The 21,994-nt window shown below is 41.4% G+C and overlaps 1 protein-coding gene across 3 annotated transcripts in view; it reads right to left on the bottom strand.

Moving 5' to 3' along the window:
* The window catches only part of ITSN2 (intersectin 2), a 122,035-nt gene that overhangs the window by 63,008 nt on the left and 37,033 nt on the right, over positions 1–21,994 (bottom strand). For all 3 annotated transcript variants that reach the window (XM_084623845.1, XM_084623844.1, XM_084623843.1), the window contains exons 8-17: positions 20,878–21,020; positions 16,010–16,073; positions 14,003–14,140; positions 13,815–13,900; positions 12,383–12,645; positions 11,043–11,192; positions 10,637–10,777; positions 9,236–9,323; positions 8,427–8,566; positions 2,387–2,523 (exon numbers count right to left, since the gene is read on the bottom strand). In XM_084623845.1, coding sequence (XP_084479971.1) covers positions 2,387–2,523; positions 8,427–8,566; positions 9,236–9,323; positions 10,637–10,777; positions 11,043–11,192; positions 12,383–12,645; positions 13,815–13,900; positions 14,003–14,140; positions 16,010–16,073; positions 20,878–21,020 — 1,350 coding nt within the window. The remainder of the gene's footprint in view (positions 1–2,386; positions 2,524–8,426; positions 8,567–9,235; positions 9,324–10,636; positions 10,778–11,042; positions 11,193–12,382; positions 12,646–13,814; positions 13,901–14,002; positions 14,141–16,009; positions 16,074–20,877; positions 21,021–21,994) is intronic.

Raw genomic sequence — 21,994 nt, 5'->3', positions numbered from 1 at the left:
CCCTGCTTGGTCCCCAAACCTAGAGTGCAGAGAAGAACTGACACTTGACATAGCAATCTCCTTCTGTTCAACAGCCACATGTCACGTGTGTCTAAAAACAAATGCCAAAAATCCTTCAAAGTGCCTGTACCTTTAGCACTTCAGAGACAATGGTTTGGGATGGTGCTGGGGTATTCGTTTGCTGTCATTAGCATGTGACAAAAAATTTATTTAATCAGCCTCAGCACTATCCTCTTCTTTCTCCTCTTCTAGCATTCTCTTTTGCTCTCTGTTCCCCAATCTCCCTATGCCACCTGCCGTCATCCACAGCAGGATCTCTCCATCCTGTTTGTTTCCTCTTCCGTTTCTGTTACCCCCTTACTGCAGACCAAAAACTCTTGGGATAGGTACCACGTCTTCTCACTCGCGCACACAATCCAGCACATCTTAGGCACTAATAAAATACAAATAAGACAGACTTATGGTCTGAAAACATTGTTCCTTGGCCTTTCACGCCTGAGAGCTTCTTCGGCAGTGCCTCCATGATCAATGCTATTCAACTTGATGTGCCAGGGCAGAGCAGAAAATGGAGCATTAATCTATCTATGGTATTTCTCGGGTGCCCATCATTTCAATATCGAAATCCCACATATGAAAAATGAAAAGTTGTTCAGAGATGGCCATAAAAGACTTTGGTCTTTACCAATATCTGGTTTGGCGAATTTTACTTATTACTTTTTTTTGTTGTAATTCCTGGTCTTCAGTTATTGTGGGAATTTATTGCAGCATTTATATTCTCCTCACTCCACAGTCTTCAGTGTAGTATCTGAGAATCTGGCAGTATTCTCTGAAAATGGCCAGGTTTGGCTCAGTCATATCTCCATTTAAATCAGGGACTATTATCTCGAAGTGTCTCAGCCAATAACTTAGCTCCAATGATACTCTCCCCCCCTACACTTTTTTTTTTGGGGGGGGGAGGAGTGAGGGGAAATGAAGGGTATCAGCAATCTGTCAGTCAATCAGTAACTAAACTACACAGGGCTGCACTAATACAGGGTTAGATTATCAAAAGTGCTTAGCACTCACAATTGAGGCCAGATTTTCAGAAGATCTCAGGTCCCATTTAGGTAGCTAAATGAGAGTGTGAAATTTTTACATGCACTCAGTGCCTCAGCTCTTTTGAAAATCTGGTGCCAAAGCCCAAACCTTAAATTGTAGTAAACAGGAAGCCAATGCAGTTCCTGGGAAACAGTCGTAACTGGACACATTCTAGTCTCATTTACACGAGTATAAATTCCCAATAACTTCACTGACAACTGTTATACCAGCATAACCCCAGTGTAAATGAGAAGAGTATTTGGTATGAATATGCTCCCCCTACATCAAAGCCTCTGAACAGATGGGCAGACACATTTTGCACCAGCTGTAGCCTCACATAGAGCTCATTATCGTAATGCAGTGTGAACATCATAAAGGCATAACGTGACCGTAGCAAGATGCAGATCAGAGTGACGTGAGTGCAGCCAGCTAACCAGATAACTGAAAAAACTTTTTGGCCAGCAATGCCACTTGAGAGCCCTGGACCGATCAGGCAGGTGGTAGGGGAAAGTTGACAACAGAATCTGGAAAGAGCTGATACAAAATAACGTAGGAGCATAATAACGTAAGATCATTTACGGACAAAAGGAAGGATCCCTTTCCATATAGGTAAACGTGAACGTTTTCTAGCTCATCAGGCAAGAAACCAATATAAGATCAGGGATTGAAATGCAAAGAGGAAACTAAGGATTAATTTAGTCTCTTACCCTTAAAACTAGTAACTTGCGGACATTCAACTGGTTTTCAAGATCATCATATCGAAATTAGGCAGTCACAATGTTCGTCCAATTTCCATAAATATTCAGGGACTAAGAATATCACACTGTCAGAGTATGAATGACTGGCAACTAAACTACATTTGTTCATTTAGTAGGAAGCGCTTTTTAAGTGGAGGGAGAAGATGTACAATGACAGCAAAACAAGGTAGAAAATGTGAATAAGTAATCTTAAATGCATGGAAGCTGTGTATTGGAGAAGAGATTAAAAAGCCTAATTACAAAAATGGATTCTCAGGTTGACACATCAATCTTTGAGAACAACACTTTCATCAAATAGATTTGTCGTATTAAAAAGGGTAACAGACTCGTTCCTACATACTAAGGGGAAGGAAATTCAGAACTTCAGAAATCCTTGTATTCCATGTAAAAATTCAGAAGGCTTAGTTCATGTAGTGTTGCTCTCTTAGTAGGATGTATATTTTAATCAGTTAGATTTTATGTCTACTGGTATCAACATCTGAAGCTCACCAATGCAATATCCTGTTTTAAAAACTACAGTATCAGTGTTTTATGATTTTCAACCATGTTACCTTGCAGCCTCATCCTCCAGTCGCTTTTTTTGTGCAAGCTCAGCTCTTTTTCTTTCTACAGCTCTTATTTTCTCTTGTTTGATCCTGTGAAGTTGCTCAAGGGCTAAGTGCTGTGTGTTGTAGCTTTCTCTCAGTTCCTAATGAGGAAACACAATGAAGTATATCAAAGGACTGACAAGCAAATCCATTTTTCTAGGAAAGTAACTAGGCATTTTAATGCTTTGTGATCCAACACAAATGGATAGGACAATCTTAAAGTTAATAATGGATGTTGACTCTCATTCGAAAGAAAGAGTTAAACAGGAGCATATAAAAATATCTGGCAGATCTTTTGCAAACTCTTGTGCAGTTTATACTTGCAAAGTGCATCGTTTAGTCATTCCTCTGCTGGAGACTGCAAATACGATGGAGGGAAAAAGAGTGGGAATTTTAAATTAAGTACTTAAACACTGGGTCATCTAAGGACTAGAAGTACACAAATGATCTCTAAACAGTTGCCTGGTGGAGATAGCCTTTAAACTACAAGTAACACAAAACAGTACTGGAAATTTTGGGTATACATCCTTTAAGATGGAGGCTTCCCTTCACTATGTTTTAGTATTTCCTTTATTAGCCACTGCTTAATCTAACAGAAGGTTGCTACAAAAAGAAGAAAAATACATATAAAAATTTGTTAATTATGGGTGAAATATATAATCTTTTCTATAATTATGATTCAAAGAAATTTTTTAAATAACAACAAATCAATCCAATAACTAAGACATAGTCATGTGCAAAGTAAAGTTCAGACCACAGCATTTCCTCTAACTACGCTCAAACCAAAGGCTGAAATAATTGGTATGAAGCTTTGGATAACAGGCCTGCCCTGGCTCCACGCAGCTCCCAGAAGCGGCTGGCATGTCCCTGTGGCCCCTAGGCATAGGGGCAATCAGGGAGACTCTGCACGCTGCCCCTACCCTGAGCGCTGACTCTGCAGCTCCCATTGGCTGGGAACCACAGCCAATGGGAGCTGCAGGAGTGGTGCCTGCAGGCGTGGGCAGTGTGCAGAGCCCCCTGGCCTCTCTGCCTAGGAGGTGGACATGCTGGTCGCTTCTGGGAGCCACCTGAGGTAAGCACCATCCAGCAGGAGCCTGCACCCCAAGTCCCTTCCCACGCTCCAACCCCCTGCCCCAGCCCTGAGACCCCTTCCACACCTAAACTCCCTCCCAGAGCCCACAACCGCTCCCATACCCCAACCTCCTGCCCCAGCCCAGAGCCCTCTCCTGCACCCCAAACACCCCATTCCCAGTCCCAGCCCAGAGCCTGCACCCCCATCTGAAGCCCTCACCCTCTCCTGCACCCCAATCCCCTGCCTGTGCTCTGAACCCCCCACCTTGCATCCAAACTCCCTCCCAGAGCCTGCACTCCAACTCCCTGGCCCAGCCGTGAGCCCCCTCCTGCACTCCATACTCCTCGGCCCCAGCCCAGAGCCGCCTCTTGCACCCCAAACCCCTCATTCCTGGTCCCACACCAGATCCCTCATCCCCAGCCGGAGCCCTCATCCGCCCTGCACTCCAACCCCCAGCCCCAGCCCTGAGACCCCTCCCACACCCCAACTCTCTCATCCCCAACCCCACCCCAGGGCCTGCACCACCAGCCAGAGTCCTCCCCCTCCCCACCCTAGCCTGGTGAAAATGGATGAGGGTGGGGAAGAGTGAGCAAGGCAGGGAAGAGGGGATGGAGTGAGCGGGGCGGGACCTCAGAGAAGGGGCGGGGCAGGGTAGGAGTGTTCGTTTTTCTGCAATCAGAAAGTTGGCTACCCTAGTTAACCCGGGCACTGATGCAATTTCAGGACTCTTCTGAACCCAGACCAAATAAATCACGGAATTGACTCATAGCTGACAGGTGTGTGTGTGTGTGTGTGTAGGTGAGTGAGTGTGTGTGGGGGAGGAGGGCAGGTGTGTGTGTGTGTGTGTGTGTGTGTGTGAGAGTGAGTGAGTGTGGGGGGGGCAAATGAACACAAAGAAACTGTGTTTCTATCAAAATGGGAAGATAATTTTTTGCTGGATATTGCCTTACCTGAAAAGAAAAAGCGGTACCTAGGTAATAAAGCTAATTGAATCTGTTAATGTATCAGGTTTCAGAGTAACAGCCGTGTTAGTCTGTATTCGCAAAAAGAAAAGGAGTACTTGTGGCACCTTAGAGACTAACCAATTTATTTGAGCATGAGCTTTCGTGAGCTACAGCTCACTTCATCGGATGCATACTGTGGAAACTGCACAAGACATTATATACACAGATACCATGAAACAATACCTCCTCCCACCCCACTGTCCTGCTGGTAATAGCTTATCTAAAGTGATCATCAAGTTGAGCCATTTCCAGCACAAATCCAGGTTTTCTCACCCTCCACCCCCCCACACACAAACTCACTCTCCTGCTGGTAATAGCCCATCTAAAGTGACCACTCTCTTTACAATGTGTATGATAATCAAGGTGGGCCATTTCCAGCACAAATCCAGGTTTTCTCACCCCCCCACCCCCCTCCAAAAACCACACACACAAACTCACTCTCCTGCTGGTAATAGCTTATCCAAAGTGACCACTCTCCTCACAATGTGTATGAAAATCAAAGTGGGCCATTTCCAGCACAAATACAGGTTTTCTCACTCCCCCCACCCCCTTTTTTTAAAAAAAAACACACACACAGAAAAACTCACTCTCCTGCTGGTAATAGCTTATCCAAAGCGACCACTCTCCCTACAATGTGCATGATAATCAAGGTGGGCCATTTCCAGCACAAAGCCAGGTTTTCTCACCCTCCCACCCCCATACACACACAAACTCACTCTCCTGCTGGTAACAGCTCATCCAAAGTGACCACTCTCCTTACAATGTGCATGATAATCAAGGTGGGCCATTTCCAGCATAAATCCAAGTTTAACCAGAACGTCGGAGGGGGGGGAAGGGGGGGAGAAAAAAACAAGGGGAAATAGGCTACCTTGCATAATGACTTAGCCACTCCCAGTCTCTATTTAAGCCTCAATTAATAGTATCCAATTTGCAAATGAATTCCAATTCAGCAGTTTCTCGCTGGAGTCTGGATTTGAAGTTTTTTTGTTGTAAGATAGCGACCTTCATGTCTGTGATTGCATGACCAGAGAGATTGAAGTGTTCTCCGACTGGTTTATGAATGTTATAATTCTTGACATCTGATTTGTGTCCATTTATTCTTTTACGTAGAGATTGTCCAGTTTGACCAATGTACATGGCAGAGGGGCATTGCTGGCACATAATGGCATATATCACATTGGTGGATGTGCAGGTGAACGAGCCTCTGATAGTGTGGCTGATGTTATTAGGCCCTTTGATGGTGTCCCCTGAATAAATATGTGGGCACAGTTGGCAACGGGCTTTGTTGCAAGGATAGGTTCCTGGGTTAGTGGTTCTGTTGTGTGGTATGTGGTTGATGGGCTATTACCAGCAGGAGAGAGAGTTTGTGTGTGGGGGGTGGGGGCGGAGGGTGAGAAAACCTGGATTTGTGCTGGAAATGGCTCAACTTGATGATCACTTTAGGTAAGCTATTACCAGCAGGAGAGTGGGGTGGGAGGAGGTATTGTTTCATGGTCTCTGTGTATATAATGTCTTCCGCAGTTTCCACAGTATGCATCCGATGAAGTGAGCTGTAGCTCACGAAAGCTCATGCTCAAATAAATTGGTTAGTCTCTAAGGTGCCACAAGTACTCCTTTTCTTTTTGTTAATGTATCAGTCCATTAACAAACAAGATACACATCAGTATTTTCTGGCTTTGCTTTATAAGCAAGTAAGTTTAAGCTGTTAGGATAGCAGAAGGATTTAAAAGCAAGCAGAAAAGAAAAGAATATTCATTCTGTTTTTGAAAAGTTTTATTTTTAAACAAAGGTTTTCAGTTGAGTACTAAAGAGATAATATATCCAAAAAGAAAGGGAAAACAGAGAAAAACCATGAAATAATTAAAAGCAAAAGAGCCAAAGATTAGAAAATAACCTTAAGTAAGAGGAAGAGGTTGTTGAGACAGCTTAGCAGAGACAAAAGGCACTGAAGAACAGAATCATCCATATTCTCACACTGCAAGATAAGGCAGATAAAAAGCCAATTAAACTTTGTAACGATTTAAAAAAATATATTGTAGGGAAGACTACATTGTTGATGCAGTCACTGAACATAACTGAATTGCTCTCACTAACCAGCAAGCCATGCAGCACACATGTGATTCCAAATGCAAGCACCAATATTGTGGGTGATGTTTTCTTTATTAAAAAAAAAATGTTCTGAGAGTTTTTTCCCTTAAGCTCTCTTCAACAGATGCAATGTGGTCCTTCCTTTAGCCAGAAGGGAAATCATATAATTTATTCCTTTAGCCAGAAGAGAAATCATACAATTTATTCTAAAATTCACATCAATGCCACTATGAATAAGCCAGCAAACAGAGCACAGCGACAACACCCTTGTCAGAAAGTTGCATGCATCTGTCTGATAAACTGACAATATATAAACCACACAGCCTCCTTCAATTATCCTCTGCACATTCTGTCTCCTAGTTAAAGGAATACAAGCATCCATGTCTATTGCCAAAAGTGAATATCCCATGTGCTGTGCTGGCAGATTAGTATTTTCTTCCAATACAAATTAAACAATTAGGATACTCCATTTACAATCTGCGAAATGGTAGCCATACAACCTTACTGCCATAGCGACAGAACCTGCAGGCGCTCAGCAACCTCAACCCAAGTTCCCTCTAAGTTCCCCAGAGTTCCACTCAGGGCTCTGGCGGGGAGAGGCACACCTCCCCCGGCCCCAACCCATCCAGGCCAGTACTGGGTTTATTATGGCGGCTGGCCCACCCTCAGCAGGGACCCCACCGGCCCAGCCCGGTGCTCCACTTCATTTGTGCTGCAGCCCAGCAGCAGCAGCGCTGGCTCTTCTCCTCTCCAGCCCCTTCCCCGTGCTCCTCTAGGCCCGCCAGCCCAGGGCTTCTCCTCGCCCCCTCCCCACCCCCCAATCCCTCCTGCCTACTCGCTCCTCTCAGCCATCTGGTAGAGGGCTCTTCTCTCTGCCCCTGCCCTCCATCACCCACAGGCAGCAGCCATCGGCTGCCTGCCAGTGATGGGGAAGGTGGGGGGGAGGGGGGATGGGATGAGTGGAAAGGAGCCCACAGCTGCTGCTGTTCTTCCGGGCCACCAGTGACGGACAGTCTGCCGCTTCGAGCCAGAAGCTGTGGACCACTAGCAGCCTAGACTGCGGACAGACCTGCCATGGCTGGGGGAGGGGCACCCCTCCCTCGGACCCAACCAAGCCCGTCTTGGACCTGCCGTGGCTGGGAGAGAGGTGCCCCACAGTTGGCCCCAACCCAGCCCAGCCCTGGAGCTGCCGCACGCAGCAGGGAGAGGCGCCTCTCCCACCCAGCCCACGTGCTGCTATGGAGAGCGCGAGCTGGGGGGAGTTCTCTCTCCCCGCCATAGCCCCGGAGCATCCTGCACCCCAAACCCTTCATCCCCAGCCCCACCCCAGAGCCCACATCCCCAGCCAGAGTCCTCCCCCCCCGCACCCCAACACTCTGCCCCAGCCCTGAGCCCCTCCCTAGAGCCCACACCCCCAGCCAGTCACACATCACCTCCATACTTGTGCCAAAACAAAATTAATTACGCAATGCGTGGGAAAAATTAGAAGGAACACTGCCCACAACTCTCATTTACTTTTATGTATTTTAGGGCCTGTGTTGAGTAAGAGTGAACTATGAGAGTGCCTTTGAAAGGCATTGTAACATGATGAACGCAGAGGAGGGGTAAGCAAGGGAGAGGGGGTGTTAATATCTAATTATACATTTGACAGTTTTGAATTAGTTTCTAATTGCACATTTGCTAGAAGATGTTTGGCAATGCTTATTTTGATATTATAAAATAGGCACAGACTTTCAGAAAAGACATGGCATAGGGGGACAGCAAATAAAAGTTTGGTGACTGGATGAGGAGGAAAACATGGCTTATTACTAAAGACAATATATTTGCAGAATGCATGTACCTTGAGCTGATTGTTAAATGTATCCATTTCAGAGAGTTTGGAAGCAGTTTCCTTTTCTAGGGCATTTAATTGCTCCCGAAGTCTTTGGCATAATTCTTCCTTTTCTAGGAATTTCTTGTTCACTGAACTGATTCCTGTATCTGCATAGGAAAGATCATGTACTTTTACAATGATTTCTATTTGTATTACCATACTTTTCAATAACCACTTTTTTTAATTTACATTCACTCCCACTTCAGAAATGAATTGCTTATACCACTTCTTGTGGTACATTCTCATACAGCTTCTAGCACAATTGGGCCTTGATCCTTGATTGAGGATCAGGTACGGGCACTACCATAACTCATATAATAAAGTTCGTATGACATCTCCTCTTCATATTGTATTAGTCTGATTAGATGCAACTCCTGAGGGCAGACACTTTGGCCCTCATTTGCCACTCACTTAACAGTAGTGTAAAACTTCCATAAATTCCTTTGATTTAAATGGAGTTACTCCTGATTTTACATGACTGTAAGCAAAAGGAAAATCTGGGCAGCAAAGACCATAATTCCTCCCTGTACTATAGTCTGTATTGTCTATGTTTAAAGTTGTAGACTTCTTTTCTTATCAAAACATATTTCTCCCCACATTTGTTAGATATAGGAAATGGTAGAAAGTAGGGACAACAAACAGTTCTGAATATTTGTTGGGACTTGCTAAATCTATGGTAACTATGAAGGAATGGTTAATAACGACAGACAGTAGCTTTCCCAGTGAGTAAAGAAAAGCTACTATACAGAGCAAAGAGTTTATTTGAAGACACTTACTAGGAGTGTTGTCCAGCTGCATGTGTTTTATTCTCTCATTTAATAACTGCTTTTCAGGAATTAAATGGACTAGTTTATTCTGATATTCCTATAGATATATAAGAAAGAGGTGCAATGTATTTTTAAGAAAGGTTAATATCTGTTTATATGGCACCAACCACAAACAAACAATTTTTTAATACAACATAAAGTAAGTAAACTGTATGATAATGCATTGGTACAATTTTTTCCCATAATAGGGAAAAAACTTACGATTCTATGATCACCATATATATATAAAAACTAAGTATTCTTCAACACATAAATTTAAAAGAGTTTAAATAACAAATGTAAAGCATATTAGCATAACATTTGTGTATTATGGTACAATGTGCATTTCCAAAGAAATCCAAGCATTCTTTGAAACTAGCCATCAACTAATAGGTTTCAGTTTCTGATAAATAAAACAAAAACAAGTTATTATGCCATGTGCTTTACTTTAGCATATGAAATTTCTAATACTTGAAATCATTCATCAATTTTAACACCTTGCAAGGGATTTGCCCCAATAGTCAATTGCTAGAAATCAGTGTAGCTGCACCAGTGCTAACCCCATGTGTAGACAAGAGAAGGATCAATACACAACGAAGAAATATCAATTATTACTAACTGCAACTGTGTGGTTTTGGAACAGGTGAGCTTAAATCTTTTTTTAAAAAGTGAGATGAAATAATGCAAAAGCAGTTTTACAATTTTTCACATTAATAGTCAAACCCTATGATTTTAAAATTAACATCCCCCCTCACCGCCAAATTTTTATGAATCAATGAAAAAGAGAGTTGATTTTTGAATTCCATCAATTAATTGTTGGAATGACTTGATGAACATCAGCTCTTGCATCTTCCATACATGTTCCATCATGTTGCTTAATTTAGTGATCTGAAAACATCTGAGATATTGTAGACAGAGCGCTGCACAGGTCTAGTACCTTCACTGGAAAGGTGAGAGCAAGAAAACACCTGTGGGAGTTTTACTTCTTTTTAGAAATATCAAATGTAGATGAAGAGGTAGAAACCAGGTAGGAATCTTATTGAACCCCACAAAATATCTTCCTATATAATCACTGGTAAACTAGCACATGCTACTGAAATTATGGTCAAAACCTCACTTCTAGCCTTGTAAAATTAATATCAATGATCATGAATGTACGTATTGGTTTCCCTAATGCTATAAATAATTTTAGTAGGCATTGTGGAACCACATTCACTGGCCATTTCTACTTAGTCTTCTTTTCTGCATCCTAACCATTCAATCCCTTGATGCTATTGCACAAATCTTTCCTATAAGGACACACTACTGATGCCACCACAACTGTTAAAGGGAAGTGAAAGAGATCGGTAGGTTTAACAGGAAATCACATACCTGAAGTTGCTGTTGTAGCTGTTTGATTTCTACAATTCCCAAATCACATTTTTTATCTAGAGCTTCCAGCTCACTTTTCTGAATTTGTTTTCTGCTTTGAACATCTTGCAGTCTGCCTGTGATCTGCTGATGTTTGCCACTCTACAGAAACCACATGTTGTAAAAAAAAACAAAACAACAAAAAAAGTTTCTCTATCAAACTTCTCTGAAAAGATCATTTCTGCCTAAAGGTACCTTAAGAACAATTCTTAGAAAAAATCCTGCTTTGATTGCTGAGCCAATACTAAGTTAATTTCCTGATCAAGAAAAAGTTGTACTTAGCACTTTAATGTGCATTTTAAGATTCTTGTACAATTTTAAAATTCTGTATATCACTCAAATATATTTAATATCACGTGTGCCTCACCAGGGCTTCTAATTCAAGATTAAGGCTCTTCTTTTTAGAGGTTAACTTGACAATTTCTTCTTGCTCCCTGTTTCTCTGATTAAGAAGATCTTGGCGTCGAATTCTCTCCCATTCCAGCCGTCGCTGGCGCTCGAGTTCCTGCTTTGCTGCCTGCAGATAACAAGTTATATCACTGTAAGCTTACGATACCCTTTAGAAACTCTAAAGCAAACTAGAAGTTTTACAGTGTTGATATCTACACATACATTCTGTAGCTAAATTAAGCTAAAATTAAATATTTCCAGTTTAACAAAACTGGAGTGTTTAATGTACAGACAAATGAAAGCTATATATGTATTTTCATACTTAGCAATATCTATATAGTTTGCCTTTTAATGAACAAAATCCACATAAAAACACCTTGAATCCTAAATGATATCATTAAAGGGGACACTACAAAGGCTGGCAGTTCTTAAATTAGACCTAGACCTTGCACGTTCAGGTTTGCTTACACTCTTGTGCAAAGTAATCTGCCATTCTGTTCTACTTGTGAGTAGCACAGCAATAAAACATATAAGAATTCTGCTCTTAAAGCACAATCTTATATATTTCAAATATCATATATGATCACAAGAATGGAAGATCTTATCCTACATGGTTCTGAACATCTCAACTCCCACTGGAAGGGAAACTGCCAGAAAAATCAACTGTGGAGAAAGATAATTGGGTATAGCGTAATGTATAATTCAGATACGAATTTGGTTTCACTCTAATAGTCTTGCCTCTAACTAAGAACAGTGTCGGGAACTAATAATGACTCAGAAGGCCCTTAGCATGATTGGTCACAGAGTGGATGCAATTTTAAATGTGATCGTGGACAAACCAAGTAAACCCAGATTTGTTATAGGATCGAAAGTAAAATAATGTCAGTTTCAAGCTTCAGTCGAGCCTAGTTTTGGGTTACAGTTGGGGGTTTTTTTGTTTAAAAAGAGAACTGTAAAAGAAAACGTGGCCCAGAATACGAAAGAGTCTTGAGAACCTGAGTTTTATCCACTTTAGGGGTTATTTGTAACAATAGTAGGCACAACATTTCAGACAAAAATGATAGTGTCCCTCCAAAATGACTTGCAATAGTCACACAAGGAGTGCATGCCCAAGCCAAGTTTCAATGAATGCCTGGCTCCCAGTCCTATGCTCAAACTACTAGACCAAGACTGCTTGTCTAGAGGTAACGCAAGTTCAAAGGCACATAAAAATTACAAGTTCCCAAATGGACAAGGGAATAACTTTACCAACTGTGTTCACTGAGTGTGGGTGCGTACTACTTTAAGGATTAAAATAAATAAAATTAAGGAAACAACCTCCCGCCGTTCTATTTCTTTTCTCCTCTCTTCCTCCCTTTGTCTTTCCAGCTCTCGTTGTTTCTCCAACTGCCTTTCCAGTTCAAGCTGCTTTTTCCGCTCCTGCTCCTGCAGCTCCCTCTCTCTTCGCTCTTGTTCTTCTCTTTCTTTCTGAGCCTTACGTTCCGCCTCTCTCTGCTGCTGCTCCAGTAGGACTTGACGCCTTTTCTCCAGTTCCACGTTTCCTTTCTCATAGTTTGCTTTTCTCTTGTCCTCAAATGTAACTAAAATAAGGCACAGCTGTTTTACACAGAACAATGGTTCAAAGCAGTTCCTCTCTTACACTGCTAATGCCTACCATGTTTTCTTATTGGCTAGCTCAAAACATTGCACCATGGATAATTTAAGCACCTTAAATCAAGAAGTTTTAAGTATCTATCCTCTTTTCACAAAGACTGACATTCTTATCATTTTCACAGCTTGGCACAACAGCAAAATTTCATTACTTCTGACATCAAAAAGAAATGTTCTGTGGTAAAACTTTTTGACCTCCCACAAAAAACAGTGGCTAGGTAGGATTGGTGGTTTAAAGCAGAATACAATTTAACATTAATAGACATAAAATGATTCTATCTGTCCAGGACAAAAACAAATTTTTACAAGCTAATGGAGGGTTGTTTTCTTGGACACTGACACTGGATAGGAAAATGGAAGAGTTACACAGCTCATCTTTTTAAACCGTTCTTCACTGTACAGCACATATGTCAGCACAAATAAGGGGTTTTTCAAAAGGCGGGTTACCTTTAATTTTTCTTAGACCCAAACTGTTAAAACAGCAGCAAACCAACCATCATCAGGGTCAATAACTGCAACATGGAATTTTTAAAAAAAAAAAGCGTGGGGGGAATAGTTTAGGGGCCTCTGGGATTACCTTCCCAAAATGAAATAAGCCTTGCCCATACTCGGCCACTAAGAGGGAGCCTCTATTACTCCATTCTGGCAGCAGCAGTCAGACAACAGAGTCTGATACTATGGGCCACGGTAAGCTACAAGTTGCTTGCAGATACTGTGACAAGATCAAGCTACCTCAGGTTCAAAATCCTGCACTACTATGGAGACAACGCAAGCACCAGTAACTTTCAATTACATGGAATTTCATAGTGGTGTTCCAACGTTTCAACCATGAAGCTTTCCAAGACATTCATTAATAATAATGTCACTGATACGTCCTACACCTGAAAAACAGCCCTTCACCCTTACATTCATGATGTTTTCTTAACTGCCCTTAAATGACAGCATCAAGACAACCTTCCCTCTGTCCAAGGTAACAGGAGTACAGCTCCTGAAATAGTAATGCTGTACTTCCTTACCCCCTTTTTAGTTTCTAAAAGATGCAATATTCTTCAATAAAAAGTGTAATACACTAACACAAAACTCAAAATCTCATTCTTACCTGGCTGTTTTTTCTGGGGCTCCTCTTCTTGCATTCGCTGGCAAGATGGCAGAGTTCCATTAACATTTTCAGCATATTTTCCACTTCTAGGAGAGAAGTTATTTTGGGGGGAGTTAAATTCAGGCTATTCAGTATTCTTTATATTACCTCTGGATTTAGGTCATGTCTCCCTGTCCTGAGCACTTTACCTGAAAGGAGGAGGTACCAATTCAGGAGGCAGGGTCAATGGCAGAGGCTGCCCAGCTTTGGCCATATCAGTTAGATGCATGGCTAACACAAACTCATCAGCTTTCAGCTGTCCATCTCCATCAACGTCAGATAGTGACCTACATAAAATGGGAGAATGTCGTTGTCAGTGCAACTGAAAATCACTTGGAAGGGATAACTGAAATGAGTTATTATAGAACAATTTCTTAAGGCGTAAACCTTGTAGGGTGAACTGGTAAACAATCCCTCATCTTAGTAGAAACAACAGTGGATGAAAGAAAAGTTTATTTTATTTTACAGTTTAAATAAGAATTGGCTTTTATACAGCATATATTGTCAAATGATTGCAAAGGCACTTCGCAAACATTAATTAGGTCAACATCACTATGCAGTATGTAAGTAAGTGGGGAAAACGAGGATGAGAAAGGCTAAAGTGCCTTGCCCAAGGTAACATGAGAAGTGAACAGCAGAACTGGAAACAAAACCCTGTTCCATGCTCAAGCCACTTTCAAGATCACAACACCCATTTTACTCTGCCTCAGTTCTTTTCTCAGGATATACAGCATTATCTAAATGTATGCCCTGATACTACAAAAGGGATCTTCATACAGGGCTCCTTCCTCCCTTGTGACCCCTAGCCTAGGATTCTCTCTCAACACCAGACAGTTCAGCTGATAATGCTGTGGGGCAAAGGTGAGCTGCTTCAGAGCTCCCTGCTGCTGGCAGGTGCAGAATCAAATACTCTCAATCCCCATCATCCTGCTTTAATGGGTAGGCAGCATATACACTAGTATCACTGCCATACTCCTACATGAAACATTGCTGAAGAGTGAAGGAAAGGAACATGTGGTTGTCCACAGAGATGCAGGCAACGAGACTTCCTTAAAGAAGAGTGTGATGGGGCAGGCAGAAACAGTCCTGCAGAGCTGGCCACAAAGCGTTAATGGGGGGGAATCCAACAAAAATCAGAAACAAAGTTGATAAAAAGGTGATTTTTCTTCTGTTTACTGACCAGCTCCACCTATGGGCGATGTTAAAAATGACTCTCTCTTTAATACTAAAATAAAAGATTGATAATTACTGACTTTGGGATATATTGTGACATGGACTGCGTACCTGCGAATAGGACCTACTTGGATGCTACATGGCTACAGCTGCTCTGAATTCTCCACACCAAAGAGGAGGCTAATAGCACTTTCACTGCACCCCCATAATGCACCACACAACTGTGAGGCATACTACAATTTGCTGCTGATGCAGACCAGAGGCAAATGACTACCTCCTGGACGAAAGAAAAGCAGAGAGGGACGCTTCAGTGGATTGTCTAATGCTAATCTAATCCGCAAAGCTTCTGTGGACTCCTGCGAGAAGGTGAAGTTTATATATCACCCCTTACTCACAGCTGTGTTGAAAGGCAAGATCCAACCCAAAACATACAGGAGTTCAAAGTCTTCAGAAGATTGTAATTGTTTTCACCACCATAACAACAAGCTTTAATCAACTGCAATGTACAACTATATGTGTACAACTGTCACAAACCACTAATGGACTGAAGGAACACTTATGGTTCTTTTTTTTAATGTAAATTTAGGTTCAAATTTAAATTGACACGTTTTGAAAAAAATCTCTGGGGTTTGTTTGTTTTGACATTCTAATGAGAACTTATTTTTACCTGAAACTGTTGTTTCTCAACAAATAAACCCTCCTCTTCAGTGTTTACAATCCAAACAATGAAGCATTGAACCAGAAAGCAAAACTGACTTTGCTGATTTACATAGTTCAGTATAAATAATAAATGGCAAACTGGACATTTAAAACAGTGCAGTTTTAATAAATTATGAGCAAAATGGGTAAATAAAGTTTACTGGGTTTTATAGTGTATGATTTTTAAATGGACCTTGTCCTTTAACACTTCTTGATGGCAGAGAGCAGATTACATTCCATACCACAATTGTGTAAGCCTCTCATCAATCAGTGAGTAAACTTACCAAATGGTAGCCAGCTGAGTCTGAGAAAGGTTTGACTGCAGAAGGGCATTCCTTGCTTGAAATCCTTAGTGAAATACAAATTAAACTATTAAGAATTTTCATATATAAATCTATTTAGAACAAAAGACAGATATTATGTGATGTGTTGTAAACTGGGGCAACCCACATTTATTCTTAATTTTACTTCATCAGTTTATGCTGATGGTTTATTAATGCTGGTAGTCCGTATACTGTATTATTTCTGTATACTGTTAAAAACACAAACCACAGACACAATGATCACAAGTAGAGTAAAGAAATATCATTAGTGTCCTTGACCAACTTTTCTCATTCAGAAAATCCCACCACAGATGAACGTAACAGTTTATGGTGATCTTCACAGCTATATGTAGAATGTAGCTGACTATTTGCAAAGAGTTAGCACTGTTAATGTGGGGGCTACATTCCTTCCCCTGCTAACAAACTATACAGATTGCTAGGCAGAAACCTTCAGTCTATAGGAAAAATTATAGTAACCACTTAGCACTTTTCATGCTTAGATCCAAGTCCCTTACAAAAAGTGGAGAGGAGTTGTTCCCATTTTATAGACAGAGAAACTGAGACACAGTCAGATGAAGTGACTTGCTCAAGGTGACACAGCAAGTCAGTGGCAATGCCAAAAACTGAATCCCAGGTTTACGGACTTTTTGTCCACTTCTGTATCCACTGGACCACAATAATCCTTTGGTGATCTACTAAATAGATACACTATAGAACTCCATTCTTTTAGTAACTTTGAGTGGAACTTTTCAATAGCATCAAAGTGATTCTGGAGCACAACTTCCATTGAAAGTAAATGGGAGTTGTGCTCCTAAGTCATGTAGGCACATATGACAAACTCATCCCTTAACATCTGTGGGAGTGAGGCACACTGCTTGTATTGTTTACAAACAAAACAAAGAAATTAAAAAGCATGCATTTGAGCAATTTCTCCTGTGTGTACACAGTACAGTACATGGCACAAAAAGCATTTTGCACGTGTCCTTTATTTCACAAAGTCATTTTTAAAATATATTCAGCCTCGGATGGGGTGCCTGCAGAGCCTTTGCTGTTGTTGAGAGTGTTAAAATGAATGAATCAAGAATCATACGATAATTTACTGCATGTTTTCACTGCCTGCTCCCTTCTTTTCTCCCCGCTTCTAGCCCTCCCTTTCCCATAAGTGTATCCAGAATGCAACACTTAAGTCAAATTTTCAAACCCAGTGTATATGTGATTATAAATTTAAACAAGTTACTGCCTCTATTGCTAGGCTAGATTTTTAGGAAGGTAAGGTGGGGAGAGATTTATTTATTCCACAATACATATCATATGCGACCCATTAGCTAGTGTTTTTTTTTTTTTTAATATAATCACCCTTAGGGCACACTATTTTAAATTACGGTGGGGAAAAAGTGAAAAGACATGCTAGTCTGTAGAACCCAAGCAGCTTGAGAGATTTGTAAAACCTCAAACTCCGTAAGATCTGTTCCCCATTATTATTTTTCCAATAAGGACGGCAGGCTAAATGATATATAAATACTGGGATTATCCCTTAACGATTTTTTAAGTCCTTCAACACTGACTACCCTCCAGGTATTCACAAGTGTGGCTGTATTTAATAATAAATAGCATACTTTTGTTATTCAGTTACTTCTGCCTTTTGGTCCTTCAAAACACTAAAGTGAACACTATCCATGGCTGCAAATTTAGGTCATAAACAATGTTCCCTCTAATTTTTTATATCCATTTGTGGAGTGAACTTTATTATGTGCATCAATATGGAGGTGATGAGTGGCGGGGGTGGGGCCGAGGGGTTTGGTGTGTGGGAGGAGACTCAGGGCTGGGGCAGAGGGTTGGGGTGTTGGCTCTGGGGTGGGCAGGCATGAGAGATTTGGAGTACAGGAGGGGGCTCAAGGCTGGGGCAGAGGGTTGGGGTGCAGAGTGAGGGCTCTGGGGTGGGCCGGGATGAGGGGTTTGGGGTGTGGGATGGGAGGTGAAGGGCTGGGGCACTATGGAAATAAGAACTGCTTGTTTCTCCATAATCCAGTGTGAAGACTAAGGCCTTGTCAACACTACACAAAAGGCAGCTTTTGCTGACAAAACAATGGAGGTGTACACACTACAAAGCTACTTTTGGTGACAAAATAAAACCACCTTGATGAGAGGCATAAAACTTAAGGCAAAGTTAAAGTGTCAAGGCAGCAATGTAGACACTACCGTTCGTTATGTTGACATAACTGGCCTCCCTGAGTATCCCACAATGCCCACCATAACTGCTCTGCTCACTGTTTTGAACTCAGCTGCCCTGTAGGCATGCGCCCCCTCCCCTTTTAAAGCTCTGGAAAGCTTTGACATTCCTCAGAGTGGAGAGCTCACAACACTGCTGAGGAGGCTGTGGGAGAACTTGGAGGGAATCACGGAACCATTAATGTGGAATCGGCAGGCAGGCAGAGCGGGCAGCTGCTGTGGGGGAGAGACTGCTGTGCTGTGCAGAGCCAGGGGCTGATGCAGGGTGCGGGTTCCTCTCCCCCAGGATTGGTTGCTCAGGGTGCTGTCTGACCTTAAAGAGACTGCATATCTGAATTTAAAGAGACACACTTCCTTAACACACACAGTGTTTCTGTCTCTCCTCCACCCCCTCCCTACATACTCCCTGTCACACTCTCTCCCTTTTCTTCCCCCCACATACACCTCAGTTGAAAAGCAGCTGGCAATCTAGTAGGATGCCCATGGAACAATGGGATTGAGAAACCTGCATCATGTGACACTGTACCTGCCTCATGAGGCATTGCAAACCCTTCCCAAAGGACCCTGAAGCCAGTTGCACAGTGGGATAGCTACCCACGGTGCACTGCTCTCTGTGTCAATGCAAGAGGTGCTAGAGTGAATGTGCTCTGCTGACACAAGGGGCTAGTGTGGACATGCAACAGCGGTTTAATTAAAGCGACGTAACTTTTGTCGACAAAACTCTGTAGTGTAGACAAGTCCTAATGCAAAGATGCATTTTAGTTTCTCTGCAATCTCATCCTCTGTTCTTGCCCTTGACATCCTAGAGGTCTGTTAAACACACCCACAGGTTTCTTGCTTCATGTGTCTTTTCTTATTCTAAATCAGTATTTTTTTTTTAATTAATGTCCTCATTTGGGAATTTTTTGCCTTCAAATTTCTTCTTAGCCCTCATTCTCTAACTTATATTTGCCCTCCAAAGTTTGTATTGCATACTTTATTAGCATCAATTGGGTTTCAGGTGCATTATGGGATTTTTTTTAAAGATTTTTTTTTTGCCTCAAATACATTCTTATACCTAGCTGTTTAGTCATATTCTGCCCCCAACCTGACCCTTCTCAGCTTTTTTGTTTCCTTATGAATACTTCTGTGACTCCAATATACTTTTTTACTGAATGCTCTTCACCAAGATTCTATGAATTCTAAAATATCTTTTGCTTTCATATCCAATATAAATTTATACTAGCATTCATCTATACACCCTTTCCTTTTATTATGACAGAATGAATCAGCAAAAGGTAGCGTTGTAGATATGCTGGCACAGGATACAAGAGAGACAAGGTGCGTAAGGTAATATCCTTTATTGGAACAACTTCTGTTGGTGATCTGTGAAGCTCAAAAGCTTGTCTCTTTCACCCAAAGAAGTTGATCCAATAGAAGAGATTATCTCACCCACCTTGTCTCTCAGTAAAAGGTATACAGGCTGAGCTCTACTCAATGCAATGGAGCAAGGTAATCAGTACATTGTTGCCAACAGTTTCAGCCCATTTTCTTCTTTGTTAGGCATATTCTTCCTTATAACGAAGATTGCAGTATAGCTTTAATTCTTGAGTAACGGAAGCACAGATGCAAGGTGAAGCAAAAACTGAATCGGACTGAAAACTGCTACACAGAAGAGCTTTTGGTTAAATGACAGGTCTCATCTTTTCTGTACCATTAAAGGAGTTTAAAGGGTTTAGAAGCCATCTAAACCAGTGCTACTCAAAGTGGTGGTCTGCGGACCGGCCATCGGCTGCTGGTCTGCGCGCTCACTGGAAAAAAAAATTGCTGGTCCCCCACATCAAATAGCTTGAGAAGCACTGATCTAAACCACAAAAGAGTGCTTAATATATAGGCTGTAGCATGTCTGATAGACTTTTAGGGAGGACTGCTAAAAGTCTAAAAGAAAAGTATTACTTATTCATCCCCCAACAGATACACTTACCCACCAACCCCCCAAAAAACAACAACAAAAAGCCTTTCACGTCAAAGAGATGTTAACACAATTCTGCCCTTTAAACATTTGCTCTTGGCTCATTGTATGAACTTGTATTCAAGAACAAGATTAGGTTTGCATTACTACATTTGATGGTCTTGGTGTCATCTGAAATGTTGTTAAACAAAGTTTTAGTTGACTGGGGGAGTTTTGAAAAATATCCCCCAAAACAAGAGAGCAGAGTAAAGATAAGGCCACCTGGGTAGGAGACTCTGAAGCACAAACTTTGAAACCAGCAAAGTTCAAATTTAGTGCAGACCTGCAGGACATACCCAAACTTTCGTTTACAGATTAGTAAAGTGAGATTGTCTTGTGTAGCATAATATAGGAATTATTTAAATTTAACACACACATAAAAGCTGAACAACAAGTTATCCCATATAGTGACACTTTTATAAGCCAGTTTTGTGTCTCGGTAAGACTCAGACCTAAAGATTAGAAAAACATACGGTTACTTAGGATAAAATCCAGGCTCCATTGAAGTCAGTTGTAAAATTCAGATTAACTTCAAAGGATTTCATCATTAATCTTTTCAGTTCTAATAATTAGAAAACTCTGTTTTTTTCAGTCCAAATGCTGTACTCACCTGATAGGTATCCACTCATGCCTTTATCAAGACTATTAAATTTCTGCCTGTATTTTAATCTGGAGGCCTGAGGAACTGCCCAGTCTGAGGATCCAGTCTTAGGTGAATTCCCAGTTAGTGAAGTGGTGGAGGAAGAATTTGAACTGCAATATAAATGTTAAAAAGACAAAAATACATTATTCTAAATTCCATTGTTTAATAAACAAGCTTTAGATAGTATGCTCCCTAGAACAGGGGCTGTCTCCCCCTATTGGTTTGTGCAGCACTTAGCACAATGAGGCCCCAATCCTCTCTCTGCTCTCTATCATAACAGAAACATTATAGAATTTTAAAACCCTGTTTTTCATCTCTACTATCCAACTAAAAAAGAGGAATTACACGCTTATTACATGCAGCACAGAGTGGTTATTTAGAGCACTGAAATGAAAAATTTAACATACTGAAACACAGTCTTTGCATTCAAGTAATATGTCTACAAAACATGTTGAAGAACTTGTATGGAGTAGTATTTAAGAAAAATATGGGGAAAAACATCAAGCCATATTAATAAAAATCCAGTAGTTATGGAAGGCAGGGGGAACACATCCCAAGACCTGTAAAAGCCTACAGCAGGACACTGAGGGCTAAGGACAATGACCGAGTAGCAAATTTAAGTGAAGACATGAATTAAATAAAAAAATGAAACCATAAATGTATGAAAAATTCAACCAGTGAACTGACTCACCCACAAAACAAAACATCTGCAGCTTCTAAAGTCACTCCTTGCTGCCAATACCCTAAACCAAAAAGCCTCACCTGAACGATACCTTTTCCCCCTAAAATTTTGCACTGCTGCTACCACTGGTTCAGAGTCATTGGAGGTAGCAAGAGTGAGAGTGCTGATTTGTACTAAACCTTTCAAACACTACATTGCATAAACCTGCTCTGAATGTTAACCAACATCATGATCATAACATCATTAGATGCCTGAAGCCCTGTCTACAGCAGTACTACAGTGGAGCTATCTGTCTGTAGCAATAGTGAGGAACTCTAGCGGAGAAAAGATAATATAGACACAGCCAAAGAGACCAAACTTTTACTTTAAACACTTTTGGCACAAATAAGGAAGGTGATCACA

Source organism: Lepidochelys olivacea (genome assembly GCF_965140295.1).
Source record: "Lepidochelys olivacea isolate rLepOli2 genome assembly, chromosome: 3".
Classification (NCBI taxonomy): Eukaryota; Metazoa; Chordata; order Testudines; family Cheloniidae; genus Lepidochelys; species Lepidochelys olivacea.
This window is presented reverse-complemented; position numbering and strand designations above follow the sequence as displayed.